This window comes from Lycium barbarum, chromosome 1, assembly GCF_019175385.1.
Source record: "Lycium barbarum isolate Lr01 chromosome 1, ASM1917538v2, whole genome shotgun sequence".
Taxonomy (NCBI): domain Eukaryota; kingdom Viridiplantae; phylum Streptophyta; class Magnoliopsida; order Solanales; family Solanaceae; genus Lycium; species Lycium barbarum.
Window position 1 is genome coordinate 702,044 of NC_083337.1, and position 26,878 is coordinate 728,921.

General features: G+C 33.7%; 4 protein-coding genes across 6 annotated transcripts; all 4 read right to left on the reverse strand.

Moving 5' to 3' along the window:
- Window positions 1-1,903: 1,903 nt before the first annotated feature.
- LOC132627950 (two-pore potassium channel 1-like) lies at window positions 1,904-6,406 on the reverse strand. Its single transcript, XM_060343586.1, has 3 exons — window positions 6,248-6,406; window positions 2,936-3,864; window positions 1,904-2,550 (listed from the first exon to the last, which is right to left on the reverse strand). The coding sequence occupies exons 2-3, from the start codon at window positions 3,832-3,834 to the stop codon at window positions 2,400-2,402; spliced, it is 1,050 nt and encodes a 349-aa protein (XP_060199569.1). The 5' UTR covers window positions 3,835-3,864; window positions 6,248-6,406; the 3' UTR covers window positions 1,904-2,399.
- Window positions 6,407-8,573: 2,167 nt separating this feature from the next.
- LOC132621962 (two-pore potassium channel 1-like) lies at window positions 8,574-12,545 on the reverse strand. Of its 2 annotated transcripts, none has more exons than XM_060340943.1 (3): window positions 12,408-12,545; window positions 9,594-10,513; window positions 8,574-9,150 (listed from the first exon to the last, which is right to left on the reverse strand). In XM_060340943.1, exons 2-3 carry the CDS (start codon window positions 10,481-10,483, stop codon window positions 9,000-9,002), a joined length of 1,041 nt encoding a protein of 346 aa, XP_060196926.1. In that variant the 5' UTR covers window positions 10,484-10,513; window positions 12,408-12,545; the 3' UTR covers window positions 8,574-8,999. The 2 variants fall into 2 exon arrangements, with proteins under 2 accessions (XP_060196926.1, XP_060195339.1); XM_060339356.1 differs by lacking the exon at window positions 12,408-12,545 and adding an exon at window positions 11,736-11,966.
- Window positions 12,546-17,254: 4,709 nt separating this feature from the next.
- LOC132627954 (two-pore potassium channel 1-like) lies at window positions 17,255-21,865 on the reverse strand. 2 transcript variants are annotated; one of them, XR_009578017.1, is made up of 4 exons: window positions 21,688-21,865; window positions 18,468-19,396; window positions 17,881-18,089; window positions 17,255-17,425 (listed from the first exon to the last, which is right to left on the reverse strand). XR_009578017.1 is itself a non-coding variant. In XM_060343598.1 (4 exons), exons 2-3 carry the CDS (start codon window positions 19,364-19,366, stop codon window positions 17,939-17,941), a joined length of 1,050 nt encoding a protein of 349 aa, XP_060199581.1. In that variant the 5' UTR covers window positions 19,367-19,396; window positions 21,688-21,864; the 3' UTR covers window positions 17,255-17,425; window positions 17,931-17,938. The 2 variants fall into 2 exon arrangements, 1 of the variants encoding a protein (XP_060199581.1); XM_060343598.1 differs by having other exon boundaries at window positions 17,931-18,089; window positions 21,688-21,864.
- Window positions 21,866-25,863: 3,998 nt separating this feature from the next.
- LOC132626623 (uncharacterized) lies at window positions 25,864-26,878 on the reverse strand. Its single transcript, XM_060341876.1, has one exon. The coding sequence runs from the start codon at window positions 26,739-26,741 to the stop codon at window positions 26,115-26,117; it is 627 nt and encodes a 208-aa protein (XP_060197859.1). The 5' UTR covers window positions 26,742-26,878; the 3' UTR covers window positions 25,864-26,114.

A 26,878-nucleotide genomic window follows, 5' to 3' on the forward strand; every position in this document is an offset into this window, starting at 1 on the left:
TGGCCATTTAACTTTTTTCATCCCAATATCTTTCACCCCAAATTTGCAATGCTTGAAATATTTATCCCACCAACACAAACTGTATCAGTTGCTCATCACACTTCACATGGCACGAGACGTTCTAAGAGATAGATCCAGAATGTAAACTTGATAGATTCGATCTTTAACTACAAATTTTGATTGATCTTCACATATATATTTATACTCCGCATAAGAAGTACTGGGTTCACAGCCGAGGAGCTGCATCCGCCATTTATCATGTCGCACCAATCAATAGTCATATCACAAAACCACCAATATATTTTAGGAATCTAATCCAGAGTAGTTCATATATGTTCCTTTCTGCAGATGAAGGAATGCTACTACATATCTCAAATTGGTACCTCTATATCACTTGTATATTGAAACATCAAAAGGCTCAGTTGATTACAAGTTCCACCAGAAAACGGCGCTTCACGGTTTCTGTAAGCAAATTTTCAGGAGAAACACAATTCAGAGTACAATTTTGAGTTGAGTAACCTACAACTCCACCAACAAAGCCACAATAACTTTACTTTTTTACTTAATACTGTATGTACACAGCGGCGGAGCCACATAGAGTCGAGGGTGTTCATCCGAACCCTCTCGGAGGAAAAAAACACTATTTTTACAAGGTTAAAATTACTTTTTATGTATATATAGTAGATGTTGAACCACCTTAGGCTTCTTCATATGTTTACATTTTTATATTTTGAACCCTCTCGGCGAAAATCCTGACTCCGCCACTGCATGTACATGACGCATTCTATGAAGTGGATAGAGTGAAAATCGCTCGGGTGCTTAATTAGGACGGAAATGGCTGCAATACTTGCACAAAAACACTCAAAGACACGAGGAAATAGCGTTCCATACTCAAATCCGACTCTGCAAGTGTAGTAATTTTGGATAGTACAGCATTTCAGTTCAAGATGATTGGGCAAGTGTCAAATCTGTGGTTGACAAAGTTCCAGATTGGTCACATCAAGACGTTCAAACTTGTCTAACAAAAGTGATATGTCCTCTTGGTTGATCTTCCCCATCTCCTTAAGTTTATAAACCACAAATTCAGCAGTCCTTTGCATATGAAAAGAAAAGTGGAGAGAAATTAGAATAACTCGAACTAGAAATACAACTGAGGAGAAATGTTACTATTTTTTATATTTAGAAACAATTTAACTTAATGAGATGATTTATACCCAGACATTTATTTAAGGCTTGTTTTGAATCACAAAATTTCAAAAAGTCTTCTTTCTTTCTTAAACTTCTTGCCTAATCAAATGGTGCCACATAAATTGGTACAGAGGGAATAACAATTTAACTTTAAATTTACCATTTTACCTTTAATGAGATGATTTCTAACCACACATATTCCGATGGTTTGTTTGAGACCATAATTTTTGAAAGTCTTCCTTTATTTCTTAAACTTCGTGTTTAGTCAAACACCCTCGTATAAAATGATCATCGTATAAGTGAGACAGGGGGGGGGGGGGGGGGGTTGGTGGGGTTATATATTTTTCTTTTGCTTAATCCAAAGATTTGACTTATGTGCTCCAATCTATTATAAGCACTTCACTCTCTTCCATTTTCCTCTTCACTCCAAAGATGTTTTAGAAAAATTACTAATCAATGGCCATTAACTTATTTCATCCCAATATCTTTCATACTCCACAAATGCAATGCTTGAAGTATTTATCAACCACCAATACAAACTGTATTAGTGGCCCATCACACTGCATGTGACGTTCTAAGAGACAGATCCAGAATTTAAAATTGATAGATCCGACCTTTAAGTACAAATTTTGATTGATCTTCATATACATATTTATAATCCGCATAAAAAATAATGGGCTCATCTAAAGAGCTGCATCCACCATCGCACCAGTCATAACTCATATCACAAAGCCACACATATATTTCAGAAATCTGATCCAGAGTAGTTCATATAATATGTTCCTTTCTACAGATGAGGGAATATGCTACAACATATCTCAAATTGGTAAATCAACATCACTTGTATATTGAACATCAAATGGCTCAGTGGTTTACAAGTTCCACCAAAAAAAGGCGCTCGCAGTTTCTGTAACAAAATTTCAAGAGAAACCCTAGTCCACCACTCCACCAGCAAAACCACAATAACTATACTTTTTACTTTTATTACCACTGCATGTGCATGCTGCATTTTATGAAGTGGACAGAGTGAAAATGACTCGTGTGCTAAATTAGGCAGAAATGACTGCAATAGCGATCACACTCAATGACACAAGGAAATAGCGTTCCGGACTCAAATGCAGACTCTTCAAGTGTAGTAAAGAACATGCTGGCCCCAGAAAAACTCACAGAAGCTCATGGAATATAAGGTAGTATCGCGATCACCTTCCCCTTCAAGATGATTGGGCAAGTATCAAATCTGTGTTTGACAAAGTACCAGACTGATCGACATCAAGACTTTCAAACTCGTCTAACAAAAGTGATACGTCTTCTTGGTTGATCTTCCCCATCTCCTTAAGTTTATAAACCACAAATTCAGCAGCCCTTTGCATATGAAAAGTGAAGAAAAATTAGAATAACTCGAACTAGAAATACAACTGAGGAGAAATAAGTACTCTCTCCATCCCAATTTATGTGAAGGTGTTTGACTAGGCACGGAGTTTAAGAGAAAAAGGAATACTTTTAAAACTTATGGTCTCAAATAAGTCATAGAAATTGATGTGGCTATAAATCATTTCATTAAGGACAAAATGGGAAGTTTGAAGTTAAATAGTTACTAAATAAGTAAATATGGACAGATGTCAATTCTTTTTGGGACTGACAAAAATGGAAAAAGTATCACATAAATTGGGACAGAGGGAGTACTTGTTTGACAGATTCGACGAGTTAATTATTGGTAATGGGCTTTGAATTTTGTAGTATAACTTACCCTACAACCCCATCATTATCAAGATCAGCTTCTTCCAAGTCCACATTTGTCATCCTTCTTGTAAGAACCCATTTCACCAGCTCCCTCTGTCTCCTTTCCGAGTAAAATTCAGCAACATAAAGGAAGAACTGAGCCACACATACGGTGCTGGTCAAGATCCAGAATATAGCAAAAATACGCCCCGCTTCAGTTGAGAAGCTTTTGTCTCCATATCCTAGCGTTGTGATGGTAGAACAGACACAATAAAACGCATCAATGGTACTTAACTTTTCTACCTTCGCAAGAAACACCGTTCCAACAACCATTAGCACCACAAGAGAGGCCGTTATAACAATGCACTTGTACCTTACTTTGTTGGTTTCGAATTCCTCTAGAATTTCACTCGGACCGGCTTTATCACGCATATGCATTGCTTTGATTAATAATGTTTCCTGTTTCTCCACTAAATAGTCTGCTCCTTTGCTTAGAACCATTCCAACAAATGCCATCCCAGAGAAAACAAAGAAAGAAGCAAGCAGTTTAGTAGTTGCGCTGTCAGGCACGAGGTCTCCGTATCCAACAGTGGTCATTGTCACAACACAGAAGTAAATAGAATCGAGTACCCCATTTACTTTCTTTCCCCCGATTTGGTCCTGAACAAAGTAAAAGCACAAGGTACCAACAGTCACATATATAACCAAGTAAAGAATGACTTTCCTAAAACTAGGATGGAGTTTATCCAATATTGTCTCATAACGTGGGAGGGATTGGTCGTCCTTTGTGTCATTCATTTCTCCAGGAACATATTCGGCCATAGGAGCACTTTTATGTCGGCGAAGTCTTCTTCTCCTTGGATCAACATTTTGAAGGGTTTTAGGCAGCCGATCTAATAAGGGCTGCTTTATGTTGCTGCCTGCCATTTCAAGCAGAATCAAGTGCCTCTACAAACCCTGAGAAAATCAAGGATAAGAATGTTAAAGCCCTCTAAGTTCACTAATCCCAACTAATACACTAACGGAGTTGGTTTTTTGGCAGAGGCTCAAATTTCCAGCCAAAAGAAAACTAACAAGATTGTAAAATAATAATTATAAGATAATCTTCTCACATTCTTCATACACTATAATTGCACCTTCTTAGCTAATTAAAGACAATTTAGTTTTTAGAAGTGTGAAGAAACTAGACTACTAGATGGACCTGATATACATGCATAAAACTGTTATGAATTTGTAGGCATACTACTTCAGCAAAACTTACGGTTTCAGTACATGATACCACACAACTATAATGTAACTTATGTTAGTATCATGAAGCCTATGATAATATTTTGTACGAGATCATCATCGATGCTCCGAATAGCAAATAGTTTCCGGCATAATTTAGCAGTTCGGATCTTCCTACATATTACATCCTTATCAACTAATTCTAGGATATAGAGGTAGAGTCCGGTCAACTCGATGTCAATATTGATCATAATCTTAAATCTGAAAAGTCAACAGCTAGTTATGCAGTCACATGCTTCTTCTTGCTAAAAGTCTAACTAATACTCAAAGAACTCCAGATTTTCCCTAGCTAGTTCCAGGTTAGACTATCATCAAAAGCGGATCCAGGATTTGAAGCTTATAGGTTCTAAATTCTAGTCCTTTGAAGTTATTAGGTTCTAAACTAATAATTTGCACAAATAAGAATGATTTTTTCTAAGAATGAGCCAAAGCTAGTGCGTTCTGCCGAACCCTTATGGTAAACGGTAAATCCGCCCCCGGCTTTCATGATGAGTAATCGAAAGAAACAAATAAATATAGAACTAAACCCCTAAATTGAATTCAAATAGGAAAAAGTAACAAGTAAGAACCAAATTACCTCCTATTTAGAATTAAAGAAGAGCCATTACTATATTGGACACCCTTGAATGGAAATTGAATCCACCAAGCAACTGAGCAAGCTACCTTCAAAATTTTACAATCTACGAGTACTACTAAATAGATTTAGAGTGGCTAGAATTATATATTTTACACACACCCTTTAAACAAAATCAATTATTTTCTTTGATAAAAATGGGGTTTGGCCAAACTTATGCGCACATCGACTATTCCACCGGGTACTTGCTAACTCATACCAGCATAGGTACTGGGTAACTCTGTCATAGTCGGATTCTGAATTTAAGCTTTATGGATTCGAGTTCAAAATTCTACCACAGCCCATTTGATTTACTAGGTTCGCAATCTATTACATGTACTTATTTACTGAATGTTTTACCACATATACAAGTTCTGAGCTAATTTCTATCCTACGTCCGCCCTTGATTTACTCTGCTTACCAAGTCTTAGGCAGATTGGAAGAAATTAAATACTACTCCCTCCGTTTCAATTTATAAGAACCCATTTGACTGGGCACGACATTTAAGATAGAGGAAAGACTTTTGAAACTTGTGGTTCAAAATAAGCCTTGAAAATTTGTGTGACTGTAAATCATCCATAAAGTGAATTTATTTCCAAATTAGGAAAGAGGTCATTCATTTTGGCACGGACTAAAAAGGAAATAGGTTCAAACAAATTGAAACAGAGGGAGTATATAGATGGTTTAATCCATAAGCATTTCTCATCTATATTGCTTGGACTCTTCAAAAATATTGTGGACAGGGCTGGATCTAAGGGGGCAAGAGGGTATTCACCCGAATCCCCTCGACAAAAAATTACACTGTACATATAAGGTATTCCCTCCATTCCATCCATTTCATAATAAGTGATATTTTAGGCTTATGCAAACTCTTAAGAAAGTGCTCACTCCTAGAAAATTAGGAATGTTTTTACTAACTTACCCCTAATTAAATGTCTAGAAAAAAAAAGTTTAATGATTCTTGATTATGTAAATAAAGGTCATTTTGGAAGAAGAAGATCAATTTCTTCTTGAAATCCTAAAGCACCAATTATTTTTAAACAAAATTAAAAATCTAAAAAGTCACTTATTATGGAATGAATGAAGGGAATTTTCTATTACTTTTTTATGTACACAATACTAGAGGTTGGCTCAGTGGTTTAGGAATTCAAACTTCACCTTGAGTTTCCAAGTTCAAATTCCAGACACTACATTTTTATTTTTCGAACCCTCTAAGTGAAAATCCTGGATAACTGTCATCCTCCAAAAGGTATGCAATTTTTTCAGGATCCACCCACTTTCACAAATCTAAAACAAGTAACTCAGCAAAAAAATCACAAAAAAAAAAAAGGAAAAACAATAAAAGAAAAAGAAAAAAAGAGTAATGTAAAGTCAACACTCAAAATAACATATGCTCCAGATTATAGATCAAAACAAAAAAAAGTGAATAATATGAATTACCTGCAGAAAAAAGTTACTAATTGAAAGAATAAACTTGAATCTTCTTCAATAAGTTACTGTATATTTGATTCCATGCGTATCTGTTCTTCAACTTTTTGTTGTAAGAATATTACACAGTCATTTGCTGTTGCTTTCAGCTTTGTTGACAAAGAAAAATTAATATATTTTTTTATTTGATAATAAATTAATTTTAAACTTTACCTTTTAGCTTAACAAAATGATCCGTAACAATATAAATATTTTAGTTTATTTTAAATTATAAAATTTAAAAAAATTTCTTTATTTCTTAAATTCCGTACTTAATTAAACTATATCATATAAATTGAACGGTTGGAGTGCTATTTTGTTCAGTGCAGAATATATCCTCCAAATTTACAGGTAAAAAACATTTCAAATAAATACTTTCTCCGTCCCTATTTACTTGGTCACTTTTTATTTTATACTTTTATTAAGAAATTATAAATAAGAAGAGTATTTTTACTACATTATTCTTATCTCTCTTCAATTAATAACATTCTAACCAATATTGTTTACTTAAAAAAATAATTAATGTTAAGGATAAAATGAGAAAAATTTAATTAATTCTGTTTTGATTTTGTAAATTAATAAATAATTTGAGATATATATTTTTAATAATAATGTGTCCAAATAATATGGGAGGGAGGGAGTAAATAAACTTATCAAAGAGGTAATGGAAATTTTCTATAGAGAAACAAGTCGGCAAGTGGCCACGTTTTAATTGGAATATGGTTCCTTATATTGGGGTGGGATAGGTTTGAAATAATTGCTTAAATATAGTACTATTTAAATACTTTGATACTTTATATTGACTTCCCCCAACCCCAAATATGTAATTTGAATTATTAATGAAATGTGTTTGGCATGTGTTCTAAGTTATTAACTGTAGGGGTGAATGCAGCTTTAAGTTACAGGTCATGTAAATTCAATATTTTTTTATGTGAAACATAAATTTACGTGTAAAAATTTATTAAAATTATAATAACTAGGAATAATAAATATAAACTCATAACTTTTAAAAATATAATATAGTTCAATGTTAAGAACCTTAGGAATCAATATGAATAAAATGTTGAATTTGTCTCTAGTTAAAAGAGGTAACGATAGTTTGAAAGATGAATTTAGCTTAAATAGCACTTCTGAAATGCTAGCTTATAAACCACATTTTTGAAATGCAACTTATGCCCCATAATCTTCTAGACTTAGAGCTCGTTTGGATTGACTTATAAGTTGCTTATAAGCTGTTTTTAGTTTTTTTTTAGTGTTTGGCTGGCCAGCTTAAAATCATTTTGTGCTTAAAATAAGCTCAAAAAAATAATTGAGCCCATTTGACTTAGCTTATCTAAAGCAGCTTATAAGCTGAAAACAGCTTATATAGCCAAAAAAAAAATAAGTTAGACTACCAAACTTATTTTTTTTAGCTTATAAGTTGTTTGCATGTTATAGGCATAAGCCCAAACAGGCTCTTAGCCAAAAGAACTCCTACTCCTTCCGTACTATTTATGCTAACATATTTCTTTTTAAGTTTGTTCCAAAACAATGTCGTACTTTTTATTTAAAAATAAGTTATTTTAATTCTTTTATTTTATATTTAATAAAATATTTAAAATCACACAAATGTTTATTTTCTTGATTTAGAATACAAGTTTCGTTTATTTGTAAACTTTGTGTTCGGTCAAATTTAGTCACATAGACTAATACCGAGGGTGTAGTTTCAGACACGTAAACATTCCATTCTCATTCAAAATAAGTTGACGACCTCCTTTTTACACTGTTACACAATTAACTTTAAATTTCTCTTTTTATCATTAGTGCCATACTTTTAAGGTTATAGCAATACACCATCCTTTCATTTTTATTTATCACAATCTTGCACCCCTCCTCAGAAAGAATTAATTTCGACTAATATATATTTTGCACTTCACTTTCTTCCATTTTCCTCATCAATCCGAAGATGTTTTAGAAAAATTAACCAATGGTCATTTAGCTTATTTCATCCCAATATCTTTCACTCCAAATTTGCAATGCATGAAGTATTTATCCTTGTGTCAAACCACCAATACCAATTGTATCAGTTGCTCATCACACTGCATGTGACGTTCTAAGAGACAAATCTAGAATTTAAACTTGAGACACACACATATATATACACTCTGCATAAAAAATACTGTGTTTGGTTGCATCCGGCATTTATCACGTCGCACCTGTCATATCACAAAACCACATATATTTCAGAAATCTAATCCAGAGTAGTTCATGTATATAAGTTCCTCTCTGCAGATGAAGGAATGCTATTGCACACCTCAAATCCGTAAATCTACATCACTCGTATATTGAAACATCAAATGGCTCAGCGGCTTACAAGTTCCACCAAAAAAAGGCACTTCACGGTTTTTGTAAACATTTAGGAGAAGCTCAAATCAGATTACAATTACCAAGTTAAGTAGCCCACCAGCAAAGCCACAATAACTGTACTTTTACGCTGCATGTATATAGTGCATTCTATGAACTGGATAGTGTGATAATCGCTCGGGTGCTAAATTAGGATGGAAATGACTAATTACTTGTACAAAAACACTCAAGATACGAGGAAATAGCGTTCCAGACTCAATGCGGCTCTGCAGGTGTGGTAAAGAACATACTGGTCCAAGAAAGACTCACAAAAGCTCGTGGAAACAGGGTAACACCGTAGCTGAACATGGAATTTTAGGCAGTACTGAAATCGTATTCCAATTCAAGATGATTGGGCAAGTGTCAAATCTGCGGTTGACAAAGTTCCAGATTGATCGATATCAAGACTTTCAAACTCATCCAACAAAAGTGATATGTCGTCTTGGTTGATCTTCCCCATCTCCTTAAGTTTATAAACCACAAATTCAGCAGCCCTTTGCATATGAAAAGTGAAGAGAAATTAGAATAACTTGAACTAGAAATACTACCGGAGTTGAATAAAAGAGAAATAAGTACTGTTTGCCAGATTCCACAAGCTAATTATTGGTAATGCGCTTTGAAGTTTTATACTCCCTCTCTCCCAATTTATGTGAAGATGTTTGATTGAGCATAGAGTTTAAGAGGAAAAAAAAAAGACTTTTAAAACTCGTGGTCTCAAATAAGTCATAGACATTTATGTGGCTATAAATCATTTCATTAAAAGCAACATGGGAAGTTTGAAGTTAAATTGTCAGTAAATATGGAAAGATGTCATTCTTTTTTAACTTACTAAAAAGGAATAAGTGTCACATAAATTGGGACAGAGGGAGTACATGTTTAACAGATTCGGCGAGTTAATTGTTGGTAACAGGCTTCGAATTTTTGTAGTATAACTTACCCTACAACCCCATCATTATCAAGATCAGCTTCTTCCAAGTCCACATTTGTCATCCTTCTTGTAAGAACCCATTTCACCAGATCCTTCTGTCTCCTTTCTGTGTTAAATTCAGCAGCATAAAGAAAGAACAGAGCCACACATATGGTTCCAGTCAAAATCCAGAATATAGCAAAAACACGCCCCACTTTAGTTGAGAAGCTTTTGTCTCCATATCCTAGCGTTGTGATGGTAGAACAGACACAATAAAATGCCTCAATAGTACTTAACTTTTCTACCTTGGCAAGGAACACCGTTCCAACAACTATTAGCACCATGAGAGAGGCCGTTATGAGGATGCACTTGTCCCTTACTTTGTTTGTTTTGATTTCCTCCACAATTTCACTCGGACCAGCTTTATCACGCATATGCATTGCTTTAATTAATAGTTTTTCCTGTTTCTCCACTAAATAGTCTGCTCCTTTGTTAAGAACCATTCCGCCAAATGCCATTCCGGAGAAAACAAAGAAAGAAGCAAGCAGTTTAGCAGTTGCACTGTCAGGCACGAGGTCTCCGTATCCGACAGTGGTCATTGTCACAACACAAAAGTAAACAGAATCAAGTACCCCATTTACTTTCTTTCCCTTGATCTGGTTCTGAACAAAGTAAAAGCACGTGGTACCAATAGTCACATATATAACCAAGTAAAGAATGACTCTCCTAAAACTCGGATGGAGTTTATCCAATATTGATTCGTAACGTGGGAGTGATTGGTTGTCCTTTGTGTCATTCATTTCTCCAGGAACAAATTCCGCCATAGGAGCACTCTTATGTCGGCGAAGTCTTCTTCTCCTTGGATCAACATTTTTAAGGGTTTTAGGCAGCACGGGCTGCATTCTGTTGCCACCCGCCATTCCAAACAGAATCAAGTGCCTCTACAGACCCTGAGAGAAATCAAGGATAAGAATGTCGAAGACCTCTAAGTTCACTTATCCGAACGAATACACTAATGCATCTGTTTTTGTTTTTGTTTTTGTTTTTTTTCTTTTCTGTGGAAGAGAAGCTCAAATTTTAAGCCAAAAGAAAACTAACAAGATTGTAAAATAATGCCCTCTCCGTTCATTTTTACTTGTCCACAATGGACTTTACACCCCTTTTAAGAAATAATAAATGAAATGCATACTTTACCATAATATCCATCATTAATCGCTGTATAGTCTCAATGGACTTGGGAAAAGATTTGGGAATGAGTAGTTAATGTTAAGGGTAAAACAGGGGGAAAAAAAGATTGTTTTTCTCTTGATATGCTAAAGTGGACAAGTAAAAGTGAACGGACGGAGTAATAATAAGACAATCTTCTCACATTCTTCAAACACTAAAATTGCACCTTCATCGCCAATTTTAAGACAAATTAGTTTTTAAAATGTGAAGGGACTGGAATACTGAATGGATTTGAAATATATGCATAAAACTGTAAGGGGCTTGAGGCATACTATTTCTGGAAAGGCTACGGTTTTCAGTACATAATACCACACAACTATAATGCAATCTATGTTGGCATCATGAAGCCTATGATAATATTATGTACGAGATCATCATCCATGCTCTGGGCTAGCAAATAGTTTCCAGCATCATCTTCCTATGCATTACATTAAAAACTAGGCAGGTTGCATTCCTCCTTATCTTCTAATTCTAGGATATAGAGGTATAATACGGTCCAGTCGATGCCAATATTGATCATAATCTCCAATCTAAAGAGTTAACTGCTTGCTAGGCAGTCACGTGCTTCTTCTTGTTAGAGACTAGTGAGTCAACAAAGTCTCTAACTAATACTAAAAGAACTTCGGATTTTCCTCATCTAGCTAGTTTCAGATCAGGCTTTCATGATAGCGGAAATGGTATGGAGACAACAACAGTAAAGTTAAGAACAACATAAAATTGAAGTACGACCCTTCCAACAGGAAACAGTAAGGTGTATAAGAACCAAATTACTTCAGTGTAAGAACATAGGTGAATCAAGGATTTTAACTTGATGAGTTTGACCTTTAAAGTTCTTAGTGTACTTCTAAAGTTATGGGTTCTGATTTAATATTTGTTAGAAATTTTAGTGAGTTTTTTCACATATATGTTTATATTACCCATAACAAAAACTAGGTTTAGATAAACCTGCAGTCGAAGTGCTGCATCCGCCACTGAAGTAGAAATCAAATCCACAAGAAAGCTACAGTTGAGTATAATGTCAATAAAAGGCATACAACCTTCAATTTCATAATCTAGATTAATAGGTTCAGAGTGATTAGAATTATCTATTATACACACATCATTCTTGAAAAAAAAAAAAAGATTCAAATATTATATAGATGGTTCGATTCAAAAGCAGGGACGAATTTATACGGGAGATTATGGTGCACGTGAATCCATAATCTCTCTACAAAACTAGATATTTTATGTACATACTTTCTAAAATTGATATAATATTAACTGATATCACACATGCTCCAAGAAGAAGAATTTGGTTGACGATTGAGTTATTTATCAATTCCCACTTAATACATTTTTAGTGCAACCATGGACTAGAAATTCTAGATTGCAACCACGGACAAGAAATCCTAGATTCGCTTCTGTTCAAAAGCATCTCTCGTAATGTAGATCTAGATCCACCCTAGTTCACAAATCAAGAACAAGTTAAGGTCAGCTCCTGTCATAGTCTCTACATTATTTACTATTAATGTCAACTTAGAATAGCTATGTGCATTAAAGGAGTTAACCCCAAATAGCTAGAATGTAAGTTTTTTAAGCTAAATTTGCATGTAATTAATAAGAATTTAAGGTACTTACAGGAACTTTGAGAGCTAAGTTTCTGAGAGTGCAAGTGAAGTGAATCTCTTATTTCGTTTGTTTTCTCTTAGACAGCGACAGTAGTGTGTCAATTTTTATTTCCAGTTCCGGATTTTATTACTCCTTCCGTGCTTATTTATGTACTCCCTCTGTCCAAAATCTATATACAATTCCCTTTTTAGTCCGTTTAAAAAAGAGCGACACATTTCTATATTTAATATTTTCTTTGTCTCAATTTATGTGCACACATTTTTTTAGTCTGTTCCGAAAAGAATGTCACATTTTTACATTTATAAACAATTTATGACACTCTTTTCTTTTCAGTCAGACAAAAAAGAATGATATTTTTTCTATATTTAGTACTCCCTCTGTCTCAATTTATGTGGTACGTTTTTTTTTCTAGTCTAGTTCAAAAAGAATGCTCAATTTCTATATTTAGAAATAATTTAACATGATTTAGAGTCATGCAAATATCTAGGACTTGTTTTGGACCACAAATACTTATTTTGGACAACAAATTTCAAAAGCTTTCGTTTCTTTTTTAAATTTCGTGCCTAATCAAACGGTGTCACGTAAATTGAGACGGAGGGAGTAACAATTGAAATACAAATTTGTCTTTCTACCCTTAATCAAATGATTTCTGACCACACATCTTTATATGGTTTGTTTTAAACCATAAGTTTCAAAAGTCTTCCTTTATTTTTTAAGCATCGTATCCAGTCAAATTCGCTCGTATAAAATGGGACATATGAAGTAGTTTTTTTTTTGTTTGTTTAAAAAATAATGTCATTTTTTTATTTAAAAATATATTTTACTTAATAAAATATTTAAAATTACATAAATATCTTTTCCTCATTTTAGAACACAAGTTCAAAGGTCTTTTGTTCATTCCAGACTTCGTGTCATAAAATACTACAGAGGGTGTAGTTGCGGGCACGTAAACCTACCATGCTCATTCTAAATATTAGTATACGTACCTGCGCGATGCGCGGTAATATTTTTTGAGCACATTAAATGAATTGTATTTTTGCCTTCTATTCAATATATAACAAATAAACTTATGAAATTAAAGATGGTAAAACTTGCACATCCGGGTGTTTACATCAAACTAATAGATATGCTAGTAACACTTGATTAATTTCACCCAACAATGTCAACAACTAAAAGAGAAATCCGGATATAGAATGGGATCGACCATGTTACTAAGCAAATATAAACACCTTGATTATTGTTGAAGACAAACAATAATTTATGGTACCTGATATTAATTCTTTTTGCTTTGTCTACATTTTGATCAATAAGTGAAGAATTTCCTTGACCAAGCCCATCAACAATAAGATGGACACTGAGTGCATAAACTTAATGCAATCTTCCAATTTCATCCCACAAAATAAATGGTCATACCTCCAATTCTCCTTTCAACATCCAGTTTTATGTAGTCAGCCATCCATTAGGCCAAATCTATTTCATGTCTTCAGTATCCCACTTCCCCATTTTTGCTTCCTGTATGCATATTAGATAATTACATGTCCATTGAATGAGAAAACTAATTTCAAGGGTCTTCTCATGCTTCAATTTAAAGCTCAGCCTACACGTTAATAAATTAAACCTTTAAAATTGGAAGAGAAACTTCTTTAATTACATTTTTTCCTAGATCCCCGCTTTTAGTATGTTCCATAATCCCCAGGAAAATCAAATAATCCTGGAGTACAATATTAACAATCCAAACTGAATGTTGCTTGATTCATTATGTATTCTACATTGCTCCTCTGCCGAGGAGGGAAATCATGATGTTATGAATAGAGTAATTATAAGAATGCTAAGTATCTATCACATGTTTAACATTGTTACTTACTACTATTGGCTTTTCTAGACTTCTCTTCCTCTTTGTTTTTCTGATTCAAACATGCCTTAATTTCTCCATCTTTGGTGAGTTCTTCAAAACACAGGTTCTATGCACCTTTAAAAAATGCAAGAAAAACTAGTTATTGTCAATTTTCAAAGACGCTTTCAACTCTTGATGCTAGTAGTCTGACCCCATTTTTTATTTTATTTTTAATTTGATGAAGTTGAAAGGAATAGAAAGTTTTGATAACATAATTCTCGTTAAAGACTGCACTCATTGTGAAAGGTACAGTGAATATGAGATTAGTAAATACTGAATGCTGTTATAGAGTTCTAGAAAAAGGGAAAAGAGGAAAAAAAAAAATAAAGCTGTTATTTTAAGCGAATAAAATACAACTTAAATGTGTAAAAAGCCTAATCAGAATGACAATATGTTGCAGCAAATAAATATAAAAACTCACAAAGAATAGTAATACTAATTCTAAGAAAAGAACGAAAACAAAGTAACTTTTGAATGGAAAGTGTATAACGACCTTCTAATCTTTTGAATTGCAGAGATCTAGCTAGTCTCCTTAATTTCTTAAACGTGAATGGAAAACTAGAATAGGAACTATGGTTGATTTATTACTTTTATAACTTTCAAGTAACAAACCCTACAGACTATTTGATAAATTCAACGATTTTGAAATATCAGAATTACCATTTTATTTGGAAAACGAAGACAACTTTATCCTCATTTTTAACAACAGAAAATAAGAATATATATATATATATATATATATATATATATATAGCTTGAATTGTTTGAAGCTGAAGGAAAATAGGCTTTCTGGAAGCTTCTTTCATGAAAATTCAAAATTAAAAAATACAGAAAAGGATCAAATATGTCGTCGAACTATCGGAAATGACTCATTTATGTCTCTTGTCAATAGTTTGGCTCATTTATGTTATCGTCATTACCATAATGTCTCATCTATGCCACTTTTCAAAATGTCAATTTTACAATACCAGATATGATATGAGGCTCCAATTAGCAGTCCACGTCGTTTAACTAAACCAACACAAATTAAATCCTAAATTAATGGGTCGGCTCTAGTTTAATTTAGGATTTAATTTGTGTTGGTTTAATTAAATGACGTGGACCTCTCATTGGAGGTCACGTGTCATATATAGAATTGTAAAACCAGTGTTAATGAAAAATAGCATGGATGAGCAATTTTGATAACGGCGATGACATGAATGAGCCAGACTGTTAATGAGCGGCATAAATGAGTCATTTCCGATAGTTCGATGACGTATTTGAGCTTTTTTCGTAAAAAATATAATCTTTTTGCTACCTTTGTTTTTTCCTTTTTCAATATTACTCCCTCTGTCCCAATTTATGTAACACTTTTCGCTTCTCGAGATTCAAACTATATGAACTTTGACTGTCATTTTAAGATGTATTTTTTCATCAAATTAATATGAGAAAAGTTGCAATTTATAGTACTTTTCATGTAGTTTTCAAATATATAAATTTTAATGTTAAATATCAAGTTAATCTAATTAATTTAGCTTCAAAATTTAGTCAAATTAACTCTCGAAAAGCGAAAAGTAACACATTGGTACGGAGGGAGCATATTACATCTGGTTAGAACTATTATTTCATAAAGAAATATTTCAACTCGTGGACTGAGAAATTAGAATATAACTGTGAAATATGACTTAAACAACTTGAACATAGATAACGTCTAGACAAACTATTAGCATAGGAGGTGATGAATATAGTTAATTTAGAATGTATGTCAATCGAAAGTATTATGTTTCATTTATCTTCAGATCATAAGAGGCCACAAATTTCCAATTTTTCTCATACATTCATCAGTTCATGAATCAGCAGAACCAAATAAAAATATTTCATAAACTATAGAAATATTGTATTGAAAAAATCAAATATGAACTATCAATGCATGAACAAAAGTAAAAGATGAATCTCAATCATTTCTTCACAGTACCAGTGTAATTAAGCTACTGCAAATTATTTGTAGTTGCCCATTTAAATAGTCCATCTTTGGGGGAAAATACCATCAATCATATGAGGAACTCTTCGATTGCAAAGACAATTGCCTCCACATGTTCAATATGGCTGCCATTGAACATGAACAGTACTACACTTGCAAGCGACATGTTTAATACTAAATATTTACGTAAAGATTTTAAATGCTTAGCTTTATCACATGTATATGGGTTTGAAATTTAATATTGTATATGAAATAGAGAGTTTACTAATTTATGGCTTTTGATTCAAAATACATATGTTCTCAAGGACTTGTCCCAACTCCTAAAGGAGGTCTATGAGACTCACTAAAAGAAAGTAAAATATTATACTACCTCTACTCTCAATTGATAAATCCATGTGCTCCGCTTTTCAACAACAATGCTTTTGATTTTACCATGTTAGGATGCTCTCAGCAATTCGTTTGATCAGCAGATTACTGCAAAGTATAAGTCAATTTCTAGCCATAAGGAATAATAAATTGCTGCTGAGTAACTATTTTAAGTTCTACTGCTGTAGCAACTCATTTTCTTCACCTATTGTCACACTGATGATATCAATTTAAAATTCAGAAATTTTATTAGTTAGAAAAGTAGTTTGTTTTGTCTTAATAACGCCACTTGGCTTTTTCTTTTTATGTCACTGGGCTTAATGTGGTGCTTTTTTCCTTGGCTTTTAATAATATATAGATGTTGACGACCTCCCTTTCTTAAGTCTATTTCACTATTAATTTTAAATTTCTCATTTCATCGTTAATGATAACTAATTTTGACTAAAGTATTTTTCTTTTACTTAATTCAAAGATTCAACTTTTTGCCAGCGTTATGCATTTTACTCCAAAGATGTTTTAGAAAAATTACTAACCAATGGCCATTTAACGTATTTCATCCCCATATCTTTCATACTCCATATATGCAATAGTTGAAGTATTTATGCTTGTGTCAACCATCAATACAAACAGTATCAATTGCCCATCACACTGCACCTGACATTTTAAGGGACAGATACAGAGTTTAAATTTGATAGATCCGACCTTTAAGTACAAATTTGGATTCATCTTCACATATATACTTATACACAGCACAAAAAATACAAGGTTCAGCCGAAGAGCTGCATCCGCCATTTTATCACGTCCCACCTGTCATATCACAAAGCACACATATATTTCAGAAATCTGATCCAGAGTAGTTCATATATATGTTCACTTCTGCAGATGAAGGAATATGCTACAACATATCTCAAATTGGTATATCTACATCACTTGTATATTGAACATCAAATGGCTCAGTGGTTTACAAGTTCCACCAGAAAAAAGCGTTTGCGGTTTCTGTAAGAAACTTTCAGAAGAAACACTAGTCCATCACTCCACCAGCAAAGCCACAATAACTGTGCCTTTTATTTTAATTAACACCGCATGTACATGGTGCATTTTATGAAGTAGACAGAGTGAAAATCACTCGTGTGCTAATCAGGCAGAAATGACTGCAATGCTTGTACAAGGTCACACTCAATGACACAAGGAAATAGCGTTCCGGATTCAAATACAGACTCTTCAAGTGTAGTAAAAAACATGCTGGTCCCAGAAAAACTCACAGAAGCTCATGGAAATAGGAATATGGAATATAAGGTAGTATCGCGATCACCTTCCCCTTTAAGATGATTGGGCAAGTGTCAAATCTGTGGTTGACAAAGTTCCAGACTGATCGTCATCAAGACTTTCAAACTCGTCTAACAAAAGTGATACGTCTTCTTGGTTGATCTTCCCCATCTCCTTAAGTTTATAAACCACAAATTCAGCAGCCCTTTGCATATGAAAAGTGAAGAAAAATTAGAATAACTCAAACTAGAAATACAACTGAGTAGAATAAAAGAGAAGTAAGTACTCTATGAGTCCCAATTTATTTGAAGGTGTTTGATTGGGTTAAGAGAAAAAAAAAAGACTTTTAAAACTCATGGTCTCAAATAATCCATAGAAATTTATGTGGCTATAAATCATTTCATTAAGGGCAAATGGGAAGTTTGAAGTAAATTGTTACTGAATATGGAAAGATGTCATTCTTTCTGGGACTGACTAAAAAGGAAAAAATCTCACATAAATTGGGACAGAGGGAGTACTTGTTTGACAGATTCGACAAGTTAATTATTGGAAATGGTCTTTCAATTTTTGAAGTATAACTTACCCTACAACCCCATCATTATCAAGATCAGCTTCTTCCAAGTCCACATTTGTCATCCTTCTTGTAAGAACCAATTTCACCAGCTCCTTCTGCCTACTTTGCGTGTTAAATTCAGCAACATAAAGGAAGAACTGAGCCGCACATACGGTGCTGGTCAAAATCCAGAATATAGCAAAAATACGCCCTGCTTCAGTTGAGAAGCTTTTTTCTCCATATCCTAGCGTTGTGATGGTAGAACAGACACAATAAAACGCATCAATGGTACTTAACTTTTCTACCTTGACAAGGAAAACCGTTCCAACAACTATTAGCACCACGAGAGAGGCCGTTATTACGATGCACTTGTACCTTACTCTGTTGGTTTCGATTTCCTCTAGAATTTCACTCGGACTGGCTTTATCACGCATATGCATTGCTTTGAATAATACAGTTTCCTGTTTCTCCACCAAATAGTCTGCTCCTTTGCTTAGAACCATTCCAGCAAATGCCATCCCAGAGAAAACAAAGAAACAGGCAAGCAATTTAGTAGTTGCACTGTTAGGGAAGAGGTCCCCGTATCCAACAGTTGTCATTGTCACAACACAAAAGTAAACAGAATCGAGTACCCCATTTACTTTCTTTCCCCTGATTTGGTCCCGAACAAAGTAAAAGCACGTGGTACCAATAGTCACATATATAACCAAGTAAAGAATGACTTTCCTAAAACTAGGATGGAGTTTATCCAATATTGTCTCATAACGTGGGAGGGATTGGTCGTCCTTTGTGTCATTCATTTCTCCAGGAACAAATTCGGCCATAGGAGCACTTTTATGCCGGCGAAGTCTTCTTCTCCTTTGGTCAACATTTTGAAGGGTTTTAGGCAGCTGATCTAATAAGGGCTGCTTTATGTTGATGCCCGCCATTTCAAGCAGAATCAAGTGCCTCTACAAACCCTGAGAAAATCAAGGATAAGAATGTTGAAGCCCTCTAAGTTAACTAATCCCAACTAATACACTAAAGGAGTTGGTTTTTTGGCAGAGAAGCTCAAATTTCAAGCCAAAGGAAAACTAACAAGATTGTAAAATAATAATTATAAGACAATCTTCTCACATTCTTCATATACTATAATTGCACCTTCTTCGCCAATTAAAGACAATTTAGTTTTTAGAAGTGTGAAGAAACCAGAATACTAGATGCTATGAACTTGTAGGCATACTACTTCAGCAAAACCTACGGTTTTCAGTACATGAGACCACACAACTATAATGTAACTTATATTGGTATCATGAAGCGCATGATAATATTATGTACGAGATCATCATCGATGCTCCCGATTGCAAATAGTTTCCAGCATAATTTATCTGTTCGGATCTTCCTACGTATTACATCCTTATCAACTAATTCCAGGATATAGAGGTAGAGTCAGGTCAACTCGATGTCAATATTGATCATAATCTCAAATCTGAGAAGTCAACATCTAGTTATGCAGTCACATGCTTCTTCTTGCTAGAGAGTCAATAAAGTCTAACTAAGAGCCTGTTTAGATGGGCTTATGCCTATAAGTTGTTTGTAACTTATAAGATAAAAAAATAAGTTGGGTAGTCTAACTTATTTTTTTTGGCTTATAAGCTGTTTTCAGCTTATAAGTTGCTTTAGATAAATTAAGTCAAATGGGCCCAATTATTTTTTTGAGCTTATTTTAAGCACAAAAACTTTAAGCTGGCCAGCCAAACACTCAAAAAAGCTGAAAACAGCTTATAAGTCAATCCAAACGGGCTCTAATACTCAAAGAACTCCAGATTTTATCTAACTAGTTCCAGGTCAGACTATGACTATCCAGAGGCGAATTTAGGATTTCTAAAAGATGAGTTCACTACTAAAGAAAGGAAGGAAAAAAAAAATGCTTCAAGTGGGATTGATCCTTGAACCTCTAGGTAAATAACTTAGCTTTCAACCAAGTGCACCACCAAGCCTTTTGTAGCATGTGTTCCAAAAGGTAATATTAGATATATTTTAAGAATTATACACATAATATACCGAGTTTAGTCGGGTGACCATGTGTTCACGTGACCCATTTTTACCCCCTAAATTCGCCATTGAGACTATCATCAAAAGCGGATTCAGGATTTGAAGCTTATAGGTTCTGGATTCTAGTCCTTTAAAGTTATTAGGTTCTAAACTAATAATTTGCACAAATAAGAATGATTTTTTTTAAGAATGAACCGAAGCTAGTGGGTTCTGCCGAACCCTTACGGTAAATGGTAAATCCGCCCCCGGCTTTCATGATGAGTAATCGAAAGAAACAAATAAAGATAGAACTAAACCACTAAATTAAATTCAAATAGGAAAAAACATTTAAGAACCAAATTACCTCCTATTTAGAATTAAAGAAGAACCATTACTACATTGGACACCCTTGAGCAGAAATTGAATCCACCAAGCAACTGAACAAGCTACCATTGAGTTTAATATCAATAAAAGGCATACAACCTTCAAAAGTTTACAATCTATGAGTACTAAATGGGTTCAGAGTGGCTAGAATTATATATTATACACACATCTTTTAAGAAAATTTCGTAAAAATGGTGTTTGGTTAAATGTATGTGCATATCGACTATTTCATTAGGCACTCGCTAACTTTCACCAGTATTTGTACCGGGCAACTCTGCTAGAGGAGGATTTAGGATTTGAACATTATGGATTCAAAGGTAGAGATAAGGTCTACGTACACTCTATACTTCGCAGACCCCACTTGTAAGATTACACTGGATATGTTGTTGTTGTTGTTGGGTTCAAATTCAAAATTCTACCACAGCTTATTTGATTTTTGGGTTTAAAATCTATTAGATGTACTTATTTAGTGAATGTTTTAACACATATACAAGGGCTAAGCTAATCTTTATCCTACATCCTCCACTCTATCCACCAAGTCATAGGTAAATTGAAAGAAATAAGTTACATATAGATAGTTTATCCAAGAGCATTTCTCACTTATGTTACTCGAATTCTTCAAAAATACTGTCAGGTGTGTGTTTGTATCCTCCAAAAGTTATGTTTTTTTTTTTTTAGGATCCAACACATGTGCGACAACATTTTTTACGGGTCCAAGAAACATAGGTTCTCATAATGTAGATCCACCCACTTTCACAAATAAAAAACAAGTTACTCAGGTATAACTCACTGCATAATTTCAGCAAAAAATAAGGAAAAACAATAGGAAAAAAAAGTGATTAATCTAAGTTACCTGGAGAAAAAAGTTACTAATTCTGGTTGAATAACTTCTGCTTCTTTTTTGGAAGTTGAAAGAATAATTTGAATCTTCTTCAATAAGTTACTGCATATTTGCTTCAACTTTGTTGTAAGATTAGAGTCATCTTCACATACTGTTGCTTTCAGTTTTACTGGCAAAAATTATGGCGTTATTATTGGCTCTAAAATCTTTTTGTTGTTCAGTGTACTTTGTTTGTATCTTTGTAGGGCCCGTTTGGCCATTGATAATATTTTTTTTTTTTTTTAAGGAATCATGTTTGGATATAAAATTATTACTACTTCTCGTGTCCCAATTTATGTGATACAGTTCGGATTTCGAGATTCAAACAACAAAAATTTTGATTGTGATATTGTTCATATGTCCTTTAAGTATTTTAAATTGTTAATTATTATGACTAATAGTATTTTTTATATAGTTTCTAAAATGTAAATTGTTTTTCAAAAAACTTAAAGATTGTATATATAAATTTACGGTCAAAATAAAAAAGTTTGAATCTCGAAATCTGAACTGTATCACATAAATTGAGACGGGGAGTACTATAGTTTTTGGGAATACGAAAATTTCAAATAACTATTTTCACATTTCTCACTCCAAATCACACACAAAAACTCAACATTCGTAAAAATTGTATTCATATGGAAACACAACTTCAATTTCTAAGTTTCATTTTTCAACTTTATTTCAAATTTATTGGTAAACATTTCAAATAAATAAATTTATTAAAAGAGGTAATGGATATTTTCTATATAAAAACAAGCTGGCCAGTGGCCACGTTTTAATTGGAATTCTTTCGAGAAAACGACAACAAAAATGGTCCCTTATTTTGGGGTATGTTTAAAATACTAATTGCTTAAACATACTTTTTAAATAATTTGATACTTTATATTGACCCCCTCCACCCCCCCCCCACCACCAACCACGCCTCCTAAACCCCACAATATGTAATTTTAATTGTTAGTGAAATGTGATTTGCATGTGTTCTAAGTTAACTCTAGGGGTGAGTGCGGCTTTAAGTTACAGGTCATCTAAATCCAATACTTTTGATACTGAGCATAAATTTATGTATAAAAATTTACTAAAATTATAATAAATAGTAGATATGAATTCATAATTTTAAAAATATACGGTTCAAAGTTAAGAACCTTAAAGGTTGAATCAATATAGATAAAATTCTAGATCCGCCTCTAGTTAACTGAGGTAACATATATATTGGAAGATGAATGTAGCTTAAATAGCAGTTTTGGAATGCAACTTATAATGGCACTTCTGAAATGCAACTTATACTCCAGAATCTTCTACAGAGAAGAATTGATGGAGTTTCTCAAACATAGTCTTTTGTCCAAATTGTAACTGGTCATACTAACCTAACATTTTCTCTCTACAAGTGTAAAATATCATATTTTTTTTTTAAAAATTGTCTATGCATAAAACTTAAAACTCGTCTAAAAAAACACCCAAAAAGATGACCTAGTGACCAATGAAATAGATTGAAAACATGGGACTTCGAGCTCAAATCTCAATGTGTGAGGCAACAACAGTATGTGACTTTTTCCTATCTGTCCAAGCCGAAGTGGACAGAGTTACTCTGTATCTATGTTGGTGAGAGGTAGTAAATATCTCTTGAAATTAGCCGAGGTGCACGGATGATGTCTTCCCATATCTCCAGGTCTTGTGAGCAAAGTTATTCGGTGTTTGCGCTAGTAAGAAGTTATAACTATCCCGTGAAATTAATTGACGTATACGCAAACTGACGCGAACACCGCGGATACCATAGACAACTTTCCTTGTGTCCAAATTTGAAATCCTCTTCTAACTACAATCCAAGAAGGCAAGAAGCCAATTAACAAATACTAGCAAATTATATGTCAAGTCAATTATCATAAACCTAATTGAGCAACTAATCATTGAGTTGTATTGTCTTTAGTTGTTTCTGATGTCTCATCATGAAAATCAGATATTCTAAAATCAATTTGTTATTAACATCTGTCCACTAAATGAGTGGATATATAGAGTTAGACATATATATATACACACCATATATTCGAGTAGAACAGGAAACTTGGAGGATGTTGAGCACCTTTTTGTTAAGGGTGAAATGATCAATATTTGGAGGTACTTCGACAATGCTTGTGGAATCAACATTAATAACAACAATCTCAGGGCTCTTTTATTGAGCTGGTGGCTTGCCAAGGCCAAAAATCCTATCCAAGAAACTATTTTACAGTGCCTCCCCTCCATTCTATGTTGGGAAATTTGGAAGAGTAGATGCTCTAGCAGATATGAAGGAACCAGAGCTTCACCTCGTACGATCATTGACAGAACTTGTTGGTTGACCTCCCTAATTCTCAATAGCCAGTATCCAGGAGCTAATTTTAAAGGAAACTGGCATACTATATGTACTAAGGTAGAGGCTGCCAGACCCCTCATAACTTCTACTATGATCAAGTGGAAGAAACCTCCTGATAAGTTTCTTAAGCTTAATACAGATGGATGCAGTAAAGGCAATCCTGGAATATCTGCAGGTGGTGGTATACTTAGAAATCATAATGGGGACATGTCAATGGCATTTTCTTTTCACTTTGGAATTGGTACAAACAATAATGCCGAAAGAATGGCTATTCTCAAGGGTCTGCAATGGTGCACTGTAAATCGTATTGATAATGTTATTATTGAGTCTGACTCAATGATATTGGTTAATATGATCAATGGGAACTCCAACACTCTTTGGCAAATGATGGATATCATTATCAACATTAAGGAGGAAATGTGCAAAGGAAACTATAGCATCGTGCATTGCTATAGGGAAGCTAACACTGTAGCTGATGCTCTGGCAAATCACGCTGTTGCTAACAATGTACAGGCCCTCTTCACTAGTGCTTTGGTCTTGCCTAATCAGGTGAAATCGTTACTGAAAAGTGACCAGGACAACATGCCAAATTTCAGATTCAGGGTAAAGAGGAATCAATTCCAGTTTCCATAATGACGCCCATTTTTTGCTTAAAGCCTTCTCGTATGGACCTGGCTAGCTATTGGTCATCAAGATGTTTGTCAATATTGCACAAAGACGGGCTTTTTATTCTAAGAATTACTCAGGATGACATGTTCATCTTCTTGTGTAAAGACAGAGTCCCTGAATTTCCATTCTTGATCATTGCATTTAGTTGGTCCTTAGGATTTATCTTTTCAGTGTATCAAGTTTCATTTGTTATGGAGGTATTGGCTTTAAGTCCCCCTCCCACATGTAACGTCTCTTTTGCCGAAAATAAACATGGTAGGGGTCCATGCCAAACCCCCCACCACCACGGGAAGTGAAAGACTAGGTGGATGGCTTATAAAAAAAAAAAAAAAAAACACCATATATTCGAGTTTAATTTATATTATATAATAACAACATTACAATGTATGAGAATCCAAGACTTTTGGTTCACTTAAAAAATAATTTTAGATGATTATTAATAATAATAAATAAAATCAGAAACAAAAATATAACTAAATTTGTTTACAACAAGTTAAGGTATATATTGACAGTATAAAATAATATTTGTACTTATATATAAGTTGATTCCATTCTTATATTGGCTATCATTTTTTATAACGATGTTTTCCGGGCCAATTATCTCTTCGCATCTTGATATATACTCCTCTGGTCCTACATTTATTATCAACTAAAAACTTTAACTCTTCTATTTTACTCTAATAAAAAGGTTCTTTATAAAAACGGTACAATAGAAATGTCAACGATTATTCCATAAACTAATGATTATTGTAAATAACAATCTTTCGGCCAATTTTTTATATAGCGTTTTCTTACAATATCCCAATCTATATTTCAAACATTTCTCAGCTAAATGTTTAATGACGTATATGGAACCAACAACAAAAAATGAACCAACCAAGTCAAAACATACAAATGATATTCTAATCACTACTAAAATGATGAAGAAAACAAGTCAAATACATTTTTTTTAAGTAATATATATAATGAAGTGAAAACTTGATCACCACCAAATGTTATGGTGGAGTAGTTATAAGTACCCTTATCGTTAATCGGAGGTCTTGAATTTGAATATTGAAATGAAATTGCCTTTTAAATGAAACACTTCACCCTCATTGTTGAGGCAAAGCAAGGATATCAACTTCTTAATTTTAAAACGACGACATCGAGTACTAATAACTGGATATTTTAAATATCATATGTGTGCATATTTAATGAATTTCCTAATACAAATATATACTATTTAAACAAAAGCTATTAGGTTCCACCAAATTACCGGTATCTAGACAATTCTATCTTCGCCCCTGATTCACCCTTGCCCATAGTAGGATTTTTCAACGCGAATCTAAATTATGCAAGCCCCATAAAAGCTACGGGGCACTTAATGAAAAACCAAAAAAAATGATCACTTCACTGGAACCAATTGTTGCTCATGAACATCCACCCTAATTTCTTGCTTCATCCTCTTAATAAATTCTTCAAATATCTTGTTTAATTCCTCTATACTCAACTTGTTCAATGGCTCATCATCACTTTCTTCCACTACTTCTTTTCCTCCTTCTGCCTTTTCTTCTTCGTTTTCTTCTTCAATATTATTTGTAAAAATGCCATTTTCATCCACTTCCACTATTTCTTTTGATGCTTCCAATTGCTTATTATCATCTAATATTTCAAACTTTGTTATTTCTTCTTCTTCTTCTTTGCATTCAGAAAGAGCACTACTGCTACTTTCCAAAAGTACTTCTGAATATGTTTTCGAGAATTCATTAAGATCGAAATCCGAGGGGGAAAGAAGAATATTAACCATGCCTGAAGTCTTTGTAAGGAGTAGCAAGATACCATTGCAAATGAGAAATATGTAGTTCTTATCCCCAGCAATATGGTTTAGAATTTGGAAGGGAAATGCAACGAAATAGAAGTACTTATAATAAAAATATGTGTATGAAAAGAGGAATGAGAACAATGAAAGTAGTAATACTATAGTTAACTTCTTTATGCTTTGTAGGTTTTGGTACTCCATTTCATTGATCATCTTGTTATGCCTAATTTCTTTTTTTTCTTTTCTTCTTTCTTTGTGTGATCTTCCTTTTGAAAAGGGGAAGAGGGCAATAGGAGCTTTGTGGCAAAGAACTAGTAAGGATGTTTGCTGCTTTTATAGGCTTTAATTTG